Source organism: Podarcis bocagei (genome assembly GCF_964188305.1).
Source record: "Podarcis bocagei genome assembly, chromosome: 3".
NCBI lineage: Eukaryota > Metazoa > Chordata > Lepidosauria > Squamata > Lacertidae > Podarcis > Podarcis bocagei.
In genome coordinates this window covers 111,177,476-111,191,902 of record NC_138127.1, presented here as the reverse complement: position 1 = coordinate 111,191,902, position 14,427 = coordinate 111,177,476, and the positions used below count along the sequence as shown (strand labels likewise).

The 14,427-nt window shown below is 55.3% G+C and overlaps 2 protein-coding genes across 4 annotated transcripts in view; one reads left to right on the top strand and one right to left on the bottom strand.

Annotated features, from left to right (window-relative positions):
- The window catches only part of KIF3C (kinesin family member 3C), a 41,515-nt gene extending 34,451 nt beyond the window's left edge, over positions 1–7,064 (bottom strand). For both annotated transcript variants that reach the window (XM_081188539.1, XM_081188540.1), the window contains exon 1: positions 5,116–7,064. In XM_081188539.1, the coding sequence (XP_081044665.1) occupies positions 5,116–6,525 (1,410 nt within the window). In that variant the 5' untranslated portion in view covers positions 6,526–7,064. The remainder of the gene's footprint in view (positions 1–5,115) is intronic.
- The window catches only part of HADHB (hydroxyacyl-CoA dehydrogenase trifunctional multienzyme complex subunit beta), a 348,394-nt gene that overhangs the window by 152,940 nt on the left and 181,027 nt on the right, over positions 1–14,427 (top strand). The window lies entirely within an intron of this gene.

Below are 14,427 nucleotides of genomic sequence, written 5' to 3'. Positions count from 1 at the left end.
CCTGGTCCTCTCCTTCCTCACTGAATCCCCACAACCGCCCTGTGAGGTAGGCAAGGCCGAAAGTGGGCGACTAGCCCAAGGTAAGCTCCATGGCTGATCGGTGATTCGAACCCGTGTCCCTCGCGTACGACGCTCTGAGCGCACCTGCTCTGCTTCTCCCCACACCGTGGAGGCTGAGAGAGGGCAGCTTCCCCAGGACTCCCATGGCAGGGGGTGTGTGGAGATGACACACCCAACCAGCCCAGATAGGGGTCTGGGAAGCTGGACGGCTGCTGGAGCCCCACTGGTTTCCCTGCGTGACCCCCTTCCCACCCCTCTCTTCCCAAAGCCGCCTCCATCGCCGTCCAAAGACAAGGGGGCCCTTGATTCCCAAGGCTCGGCCCACGCCTGCCCCTCACTAATGCCATTGTCCTTGTTCACTGGGGGGGGGGGGAGCGACGGTGCCGGACAGAGGGGGCCATTCATGCAGGCTTTGCCCCCCTTCCTGTGCAGCTGCAAGGGGTCAGCCGGATGCAGCAGGCTCCCTCTGGAAGCTGAAGCCAGGGTGAGCCTGGCCGAGCCCAGAAACTACAAGCACGAGAGTGCTGCCCCTGGGCATGTGCAAAGGGCGTGTCTCTCACCACTGAGCAACCGCTGCCAGGATCCAGAGATGGCAGCAAACAGTTTCTAGGATAGCATCCTAGTGGAAGGAGGTGGTTGGGCAGGAGATCTGGGAATGTCGCGAAGTGAAATGTTGGTGGCAAGGAAGGCCCTACTCTGTACCCCACCAAAACCCTGCCTCTCTCAGAAGAATGGATTGGCAAGGGGCCCTCAAGGGACATCTAGTCCAACCCCCTGAAATGCAGGAATCACAGCCGAAGGATCCCTGACAGGTGGCCACCCAACCTCTGCTTAAGACCTCCAAGGATGGAGAGGTCATCACCGTTCCACTGTCGGACAGCTCTTGCCCTCAGAAAGGTCTCCCTGATGTCCAGCCGGAATCTCCTTTCTTGTGACCTGAAGCCGCGAGTTCGAGTCCTACCCTCCGGAGCAGAGAAGACAAGCCTGTTCCCTCTTCCATGGGCAGCTCTTCAGACATATGAAGCTGGCTCTCTTCTCCCCTCTCAGCCTCCTCTTCTCCAGGCTAAATATCACTCTTTGCACTCATACTGGAAATATGTGCATGTGTTGACAGTGGGTGAGGCCTAACCCTTTGCCCTGCCGCAGTCCCAGTGGAAACCTCCACCCTACGACCTGAGAAATGCTCTGGCAAGGAAGACCACTGGCCACGGAACTCGCTTCCCCCAGATTTGCTGTGCCTCATTAGCCCCTCTCCAAGGTCCCAAGGGCCAGTTTTTGCACTCTGCACGTGCTCTGAGTCCTCACCAGGTGTGCCACCCTGTCTCCCACCCTGCCTTCTCCCCTCACAAATCCGGAGAGGGGCCCTGGATTCTCTCTCAAGCATCTCCACAGCTCAGCTTTCAGTGCCAAGAAGACTCCCAGAGAACCTAGAAGAGAGTGCCTCTGGGCACGTGCAGAGCGGACTGTCCCCACACCAGTGAGAAGAGCCACATGAAATCCCTCTCCACCAAAGATTCAGGGAACTTTCTCCAGCCCTCAGAAACGACACATTCAAGGGGATTTTTTCCTGTCATGCAGCAGACCCTTTTGCAAAGGGGAGGGGGGAGAAGCAGGATTCTGACCCTCCCTGCTTAAGGCAATGGGTGGAGGTTGTCAAGGGAGTCAGTGCGCGCTTAATTTCACCCTCATCCTGTAGGGCTTCTGAGAGCGTAAAGAGCGAAGCTGCGATCAGGTGTGCCTCGGTCAGGTGTGGTGGTTTCTTGGCCAAGATGGGCCAGTGGTTTGTGCATGCTCAGAGGCATGATTCCGCCTCCCAGGCCCCAGGACTGAGACTACGCTTTGAGTCCTGGGTGCAGGTTGTGGGGCTGAGCTCCTGCTCTCTTCTGGTTCAGGCTGAGCCCCCCCAGGCAAGCCCCTGGGAGTTGGGGAGGGACAGGGGAGGACAGACCCAGCAGGGTCCCAATGAGGAGATCATGTGGACGATCCACAAAGGGGGTCCAGGGGGAAGCACTCTGCCCATGCTCAGAGACACCCTCTTTGTTATGAGGCTCTCATATGTCTTTACCTGGGGGTGCAAGGGGTGCAGGGAACCCAGGCGCTGAATTCTGGGGAGCGCAGGCACTCGCCGCTGAACAGTGGCGTAGCGTGGGGGGTGCAGGAGGGGCCGGCCGCACCGGGCACAACATCTGGGGGGGGGCGCTCGCATTCGCAGCTCTCTGCCCCCTGCTAAAATCCACGGGTTAGGGGGCACAAATTACTTGCCTTGCCCCGGGTGCTGACAACCCATGCTACGCCACTGCCGCTGAAGCTGCCTAAGCTCATAACTATCTAAAAGGTAAAGGTAAAGGGACCCCTGACCTTTAAGTCCAGTCGTGGCCGACTCTGGGGTTGTGGCGCTCATCTTGCTTTACTGGCCGAGGGAGCTGGCGTACGGCTTCCGAGTCATGTGGCCAGCATGACTAAGCTGCTGCAGCGCACGGAAACGCCGTTTACCTTCCCGCCAGAGTGGTACCTATTTATCTACTTGCACTTTGACGTGCTTTGGAACTGCTAGGTTGGCAGGAGCAGGGACCGAGCAACGGGAGCTCACCCCGTCACGGGGATTCGGACCGCTGACCTTCTGATCGGCAAGCCCTAGGCTCTGTGGTTTAACCTACAGCGCCACCCGCGTCCCCTTAACTATCTTCCTGTTATGAAATAATCAAGCTAGAAAAACAAAATACATATATACCTAGGTATTACCGAAATGTATACCTACTGTTTCACTAAAGGACTTTTGACTTTGTGCGCTTATTTACCAAAGACGCGCCGCGCCAGGGCTTGTCATTCACAACAGCGGCGCTTCTCAGACTCAATGACGGCGCTTGTCATTCTCAACGGCGCCATGCACGCGAAATTAACTAAATTTGGGGTGCTGGGTGGATCTTTGCACCCCGACAGTGCATATGCTAAAGACAGCCCTGCTCACATGATCAAATCAAGCCTTGGCCGACGCACGCGTCTGAAGACAAGAGAAAGAGCTGGGTGTGTGGAATAGGATTTCTCGGAGGAGAATGTGATCTGCTTTCATCTTTTGTTTATTGCTGCTCTCCCTCCAATGGGGAAGGCGGAAGGGTCTCACACAAACGCACATGTCTTATCCTCACAACGGCCTCCTGAGTAAGCCAGCCTGAGTGAGAGCAAGCGGCGCAAGGTCACACAGTGAGCTTCCTTGGGGGTAAGTGTCTCCGCCTGGCTCTCCCTGATCCAGCAACTTTTAAAATGCTGCCTTTGTTTTGGGCGGTGGAGCAGGCCAGCCTGTGACCCGACTCTGCTGCCGTCAGCATGAAATTGTGCGGGGTTTCAGGAGAAGCAGGACTAAGATGTGGAGATATGCTTCAGAGACCATGGGGAGCCCCAAGAAATTAATAAACATAATTTGGACTATAATTTGATCTTTTTGATTTTAATTGAAGTATTTTTATGATTGGATATTTAACTGGATGTTTTTTATTGGAAAATCTATAAAAATGATTTAAAAAGAAACAAATGGTGTGGGGTTTCTGCAGAACTGGATCCTTGTATTCTCTGGGAGAGGGGGGCCACTTCAGTGGGTCGGAGCGGGCTCTCCGGGAGTGGAGTCCGGGCACCGAGACCCCCGCCTTCTCTCCTGGACCTCCCTGTAAACTTGGGGTTGTGCCCCCCAGCGCCACCCCAGAGAGGAGAGCACAGAGCCTGTCTCTTGGTGGCCAGCACCCCATGGCAGGTATCTGTCACCAGAGTGGGCTGGAGGCCAAGTCTTGGGCTGGGGGGGGGCAGTGCTGGGAGGCCTGAGACACACCCTCGTCCACGGGGGGCTCCTCCCTCCCACCCACCCTGGCTTGCCCAGGGTGACACGCTGTGCTTGCCCCCAGCCAAAGGCAGGTCCAGGGGAGAGGAGCCCCCAGCTGTACCCCAGACCCATTTATTTGCACAGGGTATCCATCTGTGGGGGGGGGTTATTAGGTGCCAAAATTGAGGGGATGCGGGAAAAGAAGATGCCACAGGCAGGGAGGCAGCGGCGGCAGCTTCTGTCAACAGCCACTTGGAGAGACAAAAGGAGACCCCCTTGGAGGGGCAGGGGGGGTCCTCTTAGCCGGCCCCCTCCCTGCCTCAGGCTGGCCAATGCGTGCGCAGGAGGTCACCTCCACACAGGGAGGGATGTGGCGGTTTCTGCCTGGCTGCTTTTGTTGTGTGGCGGGAGCTGATTAGCCCCGGACCCCCTCCTGGGCTTTGTTGCCCCCTCCCACTGCGAGGAGGCCAGATGGAGGAGCCTCTGACAGCCCCTGCAAAGGAATCTCAGACGTGACAGCGCAGAAACCGAGGCAGCAGGCCCAGCCGCCACTGCGGCCAGCGCAAGCCGGACACCCAGGTGCGCGGCCCAGCAGGCGGGACGTGAGCCGTGGGTCCCCGGAGCCGCCGGGTGCAGGATCCCACCATTCCTCAGATAGTTAACACCCCCAGGACCACAGACAGTCAGCTCTGTGAACCAGAACAGGGCTTCACCTGCGATGGAAGGGAGAGCGTTGGGAGGGGAAGTGGGCAAGGCTGCCAAAGGGCTGCCTTCAACCAACGTGCATGTGGCCTTGAAGACAGCCTGGGTGTCCTTTGCAGAGTCTTTGTCCCACCCCCCTGCTCGCTCACTTGAGTAATGGGCCTGGATGCACTTGAGGGAGAGGAGACTGAAGGATGAAATGAGAGCAGTCTTCAGATATGGAAGACAGTGCAAGCTTGTTTTCTCCTGTTCTGGAAGGAAGGACCCCAGGCGATGGGTTCAAATGACAACAGAGGAGATTCAACGCGAGGAAGAACCTTCTGACAATAAGAGATGTTCAGCAGTGGAACGGTCTCCCTCGAAAGGTGGTCTTAAACAGAGGCTGGCTTCTTTAGCTATGATTCCTGAATTGCAGGAGGTTCCTAGAGTCCCTTCCATCTCTACCATTCTACGATGCCATGAATACAAGGCCCAGCCTTGCAGGGCTGGTGTGGGGGCTGCGTGCATGTGCAAAGCGCCACCTAGAAACGCCCGAGCCTTACCTTATACTTTGTGGCCAGGAGTTGCGTGGCCTCCTGCTCCTTCCGCAGCTCCTCGATCATCTTCTCCTTCTCCTGCAGCAGCTTCTGCTTCTCCTCGCTCACCAGGCTGTGGTCGTCCTGGATGGCAGCCTTCTCCTCCTCCAGCCTCTCCTCCTGCTCCTTCAGGTAGTTCTTCATGTCCTTCTCCAGACCCCCGTCCTCCTCTCCGTCCTCCGCCTCGGGGGTCCCTTCCCCTCCGGCCGACTTCTTCCTCCGGCTGTTCCTCCTCCTCTTCTTGCTGAGCATCCCCCTCTTCTCCAGCTGGGCCTTCAGCCGGGTGATCTCCTCCTGGAACTCCCGCAGGAGCGTGTCCTTGGGGTCCTCATTGACCCGCGGCTTGTTCTTGATGTTCTTGGCCCGGTTGGCGAAGCGCAGCGTGGAGAGGCTCTCGTCGTAGCTGTGCGAGGCCGGGCCCAGCGTGGCCACCATGATGGTCTTGGCGTTCCCGCCCAGGGAGTCCTGCAGAAGGCGGGTGAGCTTGGAGTCCCGGTAGGGGATGTGGGTGCTCTTGCCGTCCACCAGGGCCGAGATGACGTTGCCCAGGGCGGAGAGAGACAGGTTGATCTTGGAAGCCTCCTTGGGGCGCTCCCCCTGGGTGCCCATCTTGCTCTGGCGCTCGCTCCCGGCCAGATCCACTAGGTTCAGCTTCCCCACGCGGATGTGGTCCTCTCCGTCGGGCCCCTCCTCGCTGCACTCCACCGTGATGACGAAGATGGCGTGCGAGCGGGAGCTGTACTCGTTCATGTTGGTGCTGCCGACTGAGCGCGCCTGGTTGCCCAGGTTCATGACGTGCTCGATCTCCTTGACGTTCTTGGTCACGAACGAGGACAGGTCCTTGATGTAGACGCCGGTCTCCGGGTTCTCCTTCAGCTCCATCTTCTTGCTCTGGTCCTTGGCCAGCAGATCCCGGATCTCCTCCTGGTAGATCTCCAGGTAGGAGGCCCTCACCAGGTACTGCTGGTTCTGCGAGCGGGAGATGTGGGTGAAGATGTGCTCAAAGGAGATGGGGATGACGCCCCTCTTCTCCGGGTCGGCCCAGGCGCCTTGCATGGTGTAGGTCTTGCCCGTGCCCGTCTGCCCGTAGGCAAAGATGGTCCCGTTGAAGCCCTGCAGCACCGAGTCGATCAGCGGGCGCACGGTCTCGTCGTACAGGTCGGCCTGCTTGGAGCTGGCGTCGTAGACGGCGTCGAAGGTGAAGGTCTTGGCCAGCTCCCCCGGGGAGGCCTTGGGGTTCCGGATGGTCACCTGCCCCAGCTTGACGTCCAGGTCCAGGATCCGTTCGTAGCCGGCCGCCTCCTCCTTCCGGTGCATCGGCCGGCAGCGCACCACCACCTTCAGGGCCTCGCTGCTCTTGGGTGGCCGGGTGGCCATGGCGCCTCCCTTGCCCCTGGCGGGCTCCCCCTCGACCTGTGCCTGTCAGGGGGACGGGCTGGGCATGGGGGCTTCTCCTCCCTGGGGCTGCTGCTGCTGCTGCGACACTGGCACCGCTGCTGACAGGAGGCTGCGGTGGCTAGCGGTCCCCTCGCTGGGCACAATGGATGCGGCTAGGCGTGACCCGCTCCGGGCATCCTGCCGCAGCCCTGGAGCACCCAGGGCCACCCATCCTGGCGCATCCCGCCGCTGGGCAAGGCTGGGCAGGGCTGGGGGGGGAGGTCTTGTTTTGGAGCGAGGGGGCTGGCTAGCTGGCTGGCTGGCTGGCTGGCTTCGCTTCCTACCTTCGCTCGGGGCAAGCCGCCTCCCTGGCTGCCCGCCTAGTGCCCGCGCCTCCTCCCGAGGAGACCCACCGGCGGTTCCAGGCGGCGGCGCGGCCGGGCAAGGCTCCGGGCTCCCCGGGCGGGAGCCTCATTCATTGCAGCTCAGCAGAAGCAGCTGCTGCCTCCGCGGATGCGAGAGAATGAAGGAGCAAAACAGGAGGGAGGGGCGAGATGCTGATGCTGCCGAGCGGGGCGGGGGGGGGGAGGGAGGGAGGGGGAGGGGAGGGAGGGCTCCCTCTTGTCCCCAGACCCCGCCCACCAGCAGCCCCGCCCATGCCTCGCAAAGCACGCCGGGGGATGGAGTCCAGCCTTTGTTGCAGGCTGCGCGCCGGAGGGATGCAGCGGCGGAGAAAGGATGCGCGGCGGATGGTACCCAGGGCCGCTCCTGGCAGGGCGAGGAGGGGCAGGGGATGAGAAGGGGGGGAGTCGGCAGCGGGGTGTAGTGGTTAGAGTGCTCTTCTTAGGACCTGTAACAATAATAATAATAGTAATAGTAATACAGTGGTACCTCGGGTTAAGTAGTTAATTTGTTCCGGAGGTCCGTTCTTAACCTGAAACTGTTCTTAACCTGAAGCACCACTTTAGCTAATGGGGCCTCCTGCTGCCATCGCGCCGCCAGAGCACAATTTCTGTTCTCATCCTGAAGCAAAGTTCTTAACCTGAAGCACTATTTCTGGGTTAGCAGAGTCTGTAACCTGAAACGTATGTAACCTGAAGCGTATGTAACCCGATATACTACTGTGATAATAATAATTTATTATTTATACCCCGCCCATCTGGCTGAGTTTCCCCAGCCACTCTGGGCGGCTCCCAATCAAGTGTTAAAAACAATACAGCATTAAATATTAAGAACTTCCCTCAACAGGGCTGCCTTCAGATGTCTTTTAAAGATAGGATAGCTGCTTATTTCCTTCACATCTGGTGGGAGGGCGTTCCACAGGGAGGGAGCCACCACCGAGAAGGCCCTCTGCCTGGTTCCCTGCAACCTCAATTCTCACAGGGAGGGAACTGCCAGAAGGCCCTCGGAGCTGGACCTCAGTGTCCGGGCAGAACGATGGGGGTGGAGACGCTCCTTCAGGTATACTGGACCGAGGTCGTTTAGGGCTTTAAAGGTCAGCACCAACACTTTGAATTGACCTGGAGGAGACCAGGTTTCGTATCCCGTCCCTTGGCCATGGAGTGACCTGGGGCCAGTCCTCACCTCGGCTTAGGTTCTTCATCTGCCTCGCAAGGTTGTTGTAGGGACTAAATGATTGTCTCTGGCATATTTTGGGCACAGTCTGTGCATGTGGCCTCTCCTCTGGGTGCCCCTTTAAAACGCCACCGTCATTTATGGGTCTCCCTTGGCTGGCGTGTTGGGGGTTGTGAACCCTGAGCCCAGGCTGGCAGCCTTATCACAAGGCATGGCGAGTGCGGGAAACAGGTTGATCTGGGTTTTGCAGCAGAGGAAATGTCACTCACAAGGCATGATCCGCCAGGAAGGCGAATGGCCGCTGTGGGCCTTGGGTCTGATCCTGCTGCCAGGTTCCCCTTGTGTTCTCATGAATTTCTCCTGCTCAGGTTCAAAGGGGAGCTGAAGTTTACCGGTGGAGCATTAATTAGTGTAAGGAGGGAGAAAGATGCTATCAGAATTGCCCTTGCATTTCCCACAGCAGGTCTCCTCCACATATATCTCAGGCCTTCTCTGTAGCAGCAGAGGCAACGTGGGGGAAGGATCCTCGGAGGTTGCGGAGCATTTGAAAAACTAGCTTTTCTTATTTATCTGTGGGTTAAACCACAGCGCCTAGGACTTGCTGATCAGAAGGTCAGCGGTTCGAATCCCCGTGACGGAGTGAGCTCCCCCTGCTCCTGCCAACCTAGCAGTTCGAAAGCACAGCAAAGTGCAAGTAGATAAATAGGTACCACTCTGGCGGGAAGGTAAATGGCGTTTCCGTGTGCTGCTCTGGTTCGCCAGAAGCGGCTTAGTCCTGCTGGCCACATGACCCGGAAGCTGCACGCCGGCTCCCTCTGCCAATAAAGCGAGATGAGCGCCGCAACCCCAGAGTCAGCCACAACTGGACCTAATGGTAAGGGGTCCCTTTACCTTTAAGGACACACAAATACACCATCCTTCAGCAGAAATATTCAGGTAGTTTATGGTACACCATCATTGTCATCATCAAAATATACCACTGTTATAGTACTATTATATTCATTCTTCTTCTTCTTCTTCTTCTTCTCTCTCTCTCTCTCTCTCTCTCTCTCTCTCTCTCTCTCTCTCTCTCTCCTTTCACTCTTCCTTCCTTTCCCTTTTAATTTTTTCTTTCCAACTCCATTCCCTTTTAGATCAAACATTTCTTTTATTTCAGTGTATTATAAAAAAATACTTTGCATTGGGTATGAGCTTTTGTATATCTTTGAACAATAAATACCACACACACGTATTTACTGTATATATCACCGATAAAAACAAACATAGGAGCATTGGGCGCTGCTGGTCCACCTAGCATGCCTGGCGTGCTCTGGTCCAGGGGGTCACGAAGAGTCGGACACGACTAAAAGACTAAACAACAAGTCCACCTAGTTCCGTGTTGCCCACACTGACTGGCAGCAGTGGAGATGCCAGCTGGACTTGAACCCAGGCCCTTCTTCATGAAGAGTGGATTGCCTGCCCACTGAGCTACAGCCCTTCCCATGCCAAACAACATCAACCAAAGCAGGAGGGGGGCAGAATCAGCCTAAAAACAGCCCCCCCAAAATGGTACTGCAATAATCCCACAATACATTCAAAGTTCAGAGACAGGAGAGGCGAGGGGCAAAGGGCAAAGAGAGGAGTGCCAGGGCCGCCTCCCCACCCCCCTGCCAGGCCCTGCCAGCTTTGCCAGGCACAGTTAAGCCAGGGAGACATTCCCACGCCCTCCCCCAGCCCCCCCTCCTGCTACCAAGTCAGCACATTGGGAAGGGAGGGGAAGTTGCAGTCCCTCCCGCTGCCATCGCCAGTCGATGGATGACCTTTTCCTTCAAGATGATAGGGAGGTCTTTCTCTGCCAGATTCACCACTTCCTTCACTGGGTGCGGGGTTTTATTTTCAGTACAAACAGGATTCCCTTTTTTCATCCACCCACCCTTGTTCTCCGAGACACGGATGGGAGAAAAAAAGGAAAAGGGGGACATTCTGGGATCAACTCAGAAACTGGGATGGCTTCTGTAATTCTGGGACTGTCCCTGGAAAATAGGGGCACTTGGAGGGTATGTGGCGGCAACAACAGCCACAACAAGAATTTATTTATACCCCGCCCATCTGGATACAGAATACAGAATACAGCGGACACTCGGGTTACGTTCGCAACCCGCAGCATTTGCAACCCGCAGCGCTGTGTCTGTGCACGCGCAGGTTGCAGTTCGGCACTTCTGCGCATGCGCAAAGTGCGATTTAGCGTGTCTGTGCATGTGCGACCGCTGAAACTCAGAAGTAACCTGTTCCGGTAATTCCAGGTTTCGGTGGGTCTGTAACTCAAAAAAACGCAAACTGAAGCGTCTGTAACCCGAGGTATGACTGTATTTAAAATAGAATCAAACATTCAAAAATTTCCCTAAACAGGGCTGCCTTCAGATGTCTTCTAAAAGTCAGATAGTTGCTTATTTCCTTCACATCTGAAGGGAGGGTGTTCCACAGGGCGGGCGCCACCACTGAGAAGGCCCTCTGCCTGGTTCCCTGTAACCTCACTTCTCGCAATGAGGGAACTGCCAGAAGGCCCTCAGCGCTGGACCTCAGTGTCCAGGGTGGAGACGCTCCTTCAGGTATACTGGGCCAAGGCCGTTTAGGGCTTTCAAGGTCAGCACCAACACTTTGAATTGTGCCTGGAAACATGCTGGGAGCCATTGTAGGTCGTTCTGACCAGTGTTATGTGGTCTCGGCGGCCGCTCTCAGTCCTTGGTCTATCTGCCGCATTCTGGATTAGCTGTAGTTTCCGGGTCAAGTTCAAAGGTAGCCCCACGTAGAGCGCATTGCAGTAGTCCAAGCGGGAGATAACCAGAGCATGCACCACTCTGGCGAGACAGTCTGCGGGCAGGGAGGGTCTCATCCTGTGTACCAGATGGAGCTGGGAGACAGCTATATATATGATCAGGTAGTATATAAATTTAATGAAATAAATGCCAGGAAATGAATCTGGCCCCTTCTGCATGCATAGCAGGTGTTCTGCCCCCTGAGCTATGGTGGTCGTTCTGCAAAGGGAACCCTTCATTCCCTTGCTCCTCTCCCTGCCTGGCCCATGGGGGGGGTGCCTTCAGTGGCGTAGCGTGGGTTGTCAGCACCCGGGGCAAGGCAAGTAATTTGTGCCCCCTAACCCGTGGATTTGCGCCCCCTAACCCTAACCCCCAGATGTTGCGCCCGGTGCGGCCGCCCCCCCCTGCACCCCCACGCTACGCCACTGGGTGCCTTTGCATCAGACTTTGCTGAGCATCAGCCCAGCATTGGGTGAGGAGGGGTCTTCTCCCGTGTGGGACTGGCCTCTGGCCCTGCTGCCAAGGGGTGGGGGGGGTGCTTGGCAAAGAGCTTTGCAGTTGGGATTAAACCCAGCCAAGTCTCACCCCCCTGGGTGCTTCCTCAGAAGAGATTATCCCCTCCGTTAATCAATTAATTATTTGGGGAGTGGAGATGGGGGGGGAGGTATCTTTTGCTAACCACCGCATTCCAGAAACGTGCTCCAATGTAAACTGGGGCTGGCACAGCAAAGCCCTGGGTGGGAGCTGCAATGATGCCCAGAGGGCTGTGGACAAAGTCCGGTGGCATGACCAGGGGCCCACCAGGGGAGCAGGAGGGCTAGGGTGGGGGGAATCGTGTCCTCAGTTGACTCTGCCTTCTGGGACTGGGGCCAAATGTGGGAGTTAGAAAGAGGAAGGACGGGGGGGGGGGGAGATCAGCGAGGCTCCGTGGGTGGTCCAGCGCAGGCTGGCAGGAAGGAGCAACCCCAGATCACCTGGCAGGGGCATGGCAGCTTCTGTGCTCCTGCTGCCAACCCCTGCCATGTGCTGGAATGGGAATCAGCATGAAGCCAGCTGCCCCAGTGCCATAAGGAAGCAGAGCATTAATGCACCCTCCCAGGAACCAATTTAGGAGCAGGGAAACAAATAACTGATGTATGTGTAGCAGACATATGAAGGCAGAGCATAAGAACATGAGAAGAGCTGTGCTGGATCAGGCCGGTGGCTGACAGTGGCGTAGCGTGGGTTGTCAGCACCCGGGGCAAGGCAAGTAATTTGTGCCCCCTAACCCGTGGATTTGCGCCCCCTAACCCGTGGATTTGCGCCCCCTAACCCTAACCCCCAGATGTTGCGCCCGGTGCGGCCGGCCCCCCCTGCACCCCCCACGCTACGCCACTGGTGGCTGATCTGGTCCAGCATCCTGTTTTCAGTGGCCAACCAGATGCCTGTGAGAAACCGGCAAGCAGGACTGTGGAACTCCCTGCCACAGGAGGCAGTGATGCCCCCAAGGCTTGAAAACAGGATTAGAAAAATTCATGGAGAAAGAAAGAGCTATGAGTGGCTACTAGCCCTAAGAACAATTCAAAGTGTTGGTGCTGACCTTTAAAGCCCTAAATGGCCTCGGTCCAATATACCTGAAGGAGAGTCTGAACCCCCACCCATCGTTCTGCCCGGACACCTGGGTCCAGCTCCGAGGGCCTTCTGGTGGTTCCCTCCCTGCGAGAAGCCAAGCTACAGGGAACCAGGCAGAGGGCCTTCTCGGTAGTGGCACCCACCCTGTGGAACGCCCTCCCACCAGATGTCAAAGAGAAAAACAACTACAGTGGTACCTTGGGTTAAGAACTTATTTGGTTCTGGAGGTCCGTTCTTAACCTGAAACTATTCTTAACCTGAAACACCACTTTAGCTAATGGGGCCTCCTGCTGCCGCGGCACAATTTCTGTTCTCATCCTGAAGCAAAGTTCTTAACCTGAGGTACTATTTCTGGGTTAGCGGAGTCTGTAACCTGAAGTGTCTGTTTAGAAGACATCTGAAGGCAGCCCTGTTTAGGGAATTTTTAAATGTTTGATGTTTTATTGTGTTTTTAATGTTCTGTTGGGAGCTGCCCAAAGTGTCTGGGAAAGCCCAGCCAGATGGGCGCGGTATAAATAATAAATCATATCTATCTATCTATCTATCTATCTATCTATCTATCTATCTATCTAATCACACACACACACCTCAAAGTTGTTTGCAAAAAGCAGCAAGAATACTCATCGCAAAGTATTGGAAGACACAAGACCTACCCACTCTGGAAGAATGGCAGATGAAACTGATGGACTACATGGAATTGGCGGAAATGACTGGTAGAATCCGAGACCAGGGAGACGAGTCGGTGGAAGAAGATTGGAAGAAATTTAAAGATTACTTACAGAAATATTGCAAAATTAATGAACGTTAGAATGATGTTTGATTGAAGCTAAGTGGTTTCTAGCTGTAATGATATAAAAGAATATGGAAAATTGGATTTCTAAATAGGTAAAAATCTAATGTTATAATATATTAAGATCAAAGATCAGGATAATAAGGAGGGAAAGAAATTACTGAATTAATTAATTGAATTCGAACACAAAAAAGGGAGGTATGAGGAGGTCAGGGAAACAAGGATATGAATGTAAGATATGGAAAGATTGATTTTTTATTTTTCCTTTTTTCTGTAAGTGTACTTACTTTTTTATTCTGTATTTTTCTTGTATTTTTATTTTTGTCTTTTACCTTTGTATTTCTTGTTTTTATGTAATTCCTTTTCTGAAACTTTAATAAATATTTTATTAAAAAAACACAAAGCTGTTTGCAAAAAGTCATGTGCCATCAGCCAGGAGGGGGAGTTCAAGGACTCCTGGGATTCTCCAGCAGCCTCTTGACGCCCCCCCCCCCCCGCTTCAGCCTCGGAGTCTGAACTGCTCCCTGTCACCGGCTCTTCTTGCTCACCAAACCCTGTGGCCACATCAGCATCCAGCCCCTCCTCCCCCCCCATCTTCTCCCTTTGACCTCTCTTCCATGTCCCACCACCAACCCCCTGGCTCTGAGCCTTCCTCCTCTGGGGTTTCCCTTGGGGGTTCCCTGACTGCTGCCTCTCAGCACCCCTCTTTGTCCAGCCAGTCCTGACATTTGGGGGTCCTGGGTATGGGAACAGATTCCACCTCTCCTGCTTAGCTGCCAACCGATTGAAGGGCCACCGAGGCTGCGACACGGCAGCCAAAAATGTCAATAACGAAGATGAAGTTTTGAAATGGTGTGCGGTGTTTTTGTGAACCCGTGAGGCTTAAGAGGATCAGAGTCAGAAAGAACCACGAGGGTCATCTAGTCCAACCCCCTGCAATTTGGGAATCTTTCACCCAACATGGGGCTCAAACACACAACCCTGAGATTATAATAACGGCATTCTGTTTGATTCCACATAGAAGCCATTTACTTTGTTGTTGTTTAGTCGTGTCCGCCTCTTTGTGACCCCCTGGACCAGAGCACGCCAGGCACTCCTGTCTTCCACTGCCTCCCGCAGTTTGGTCAAACT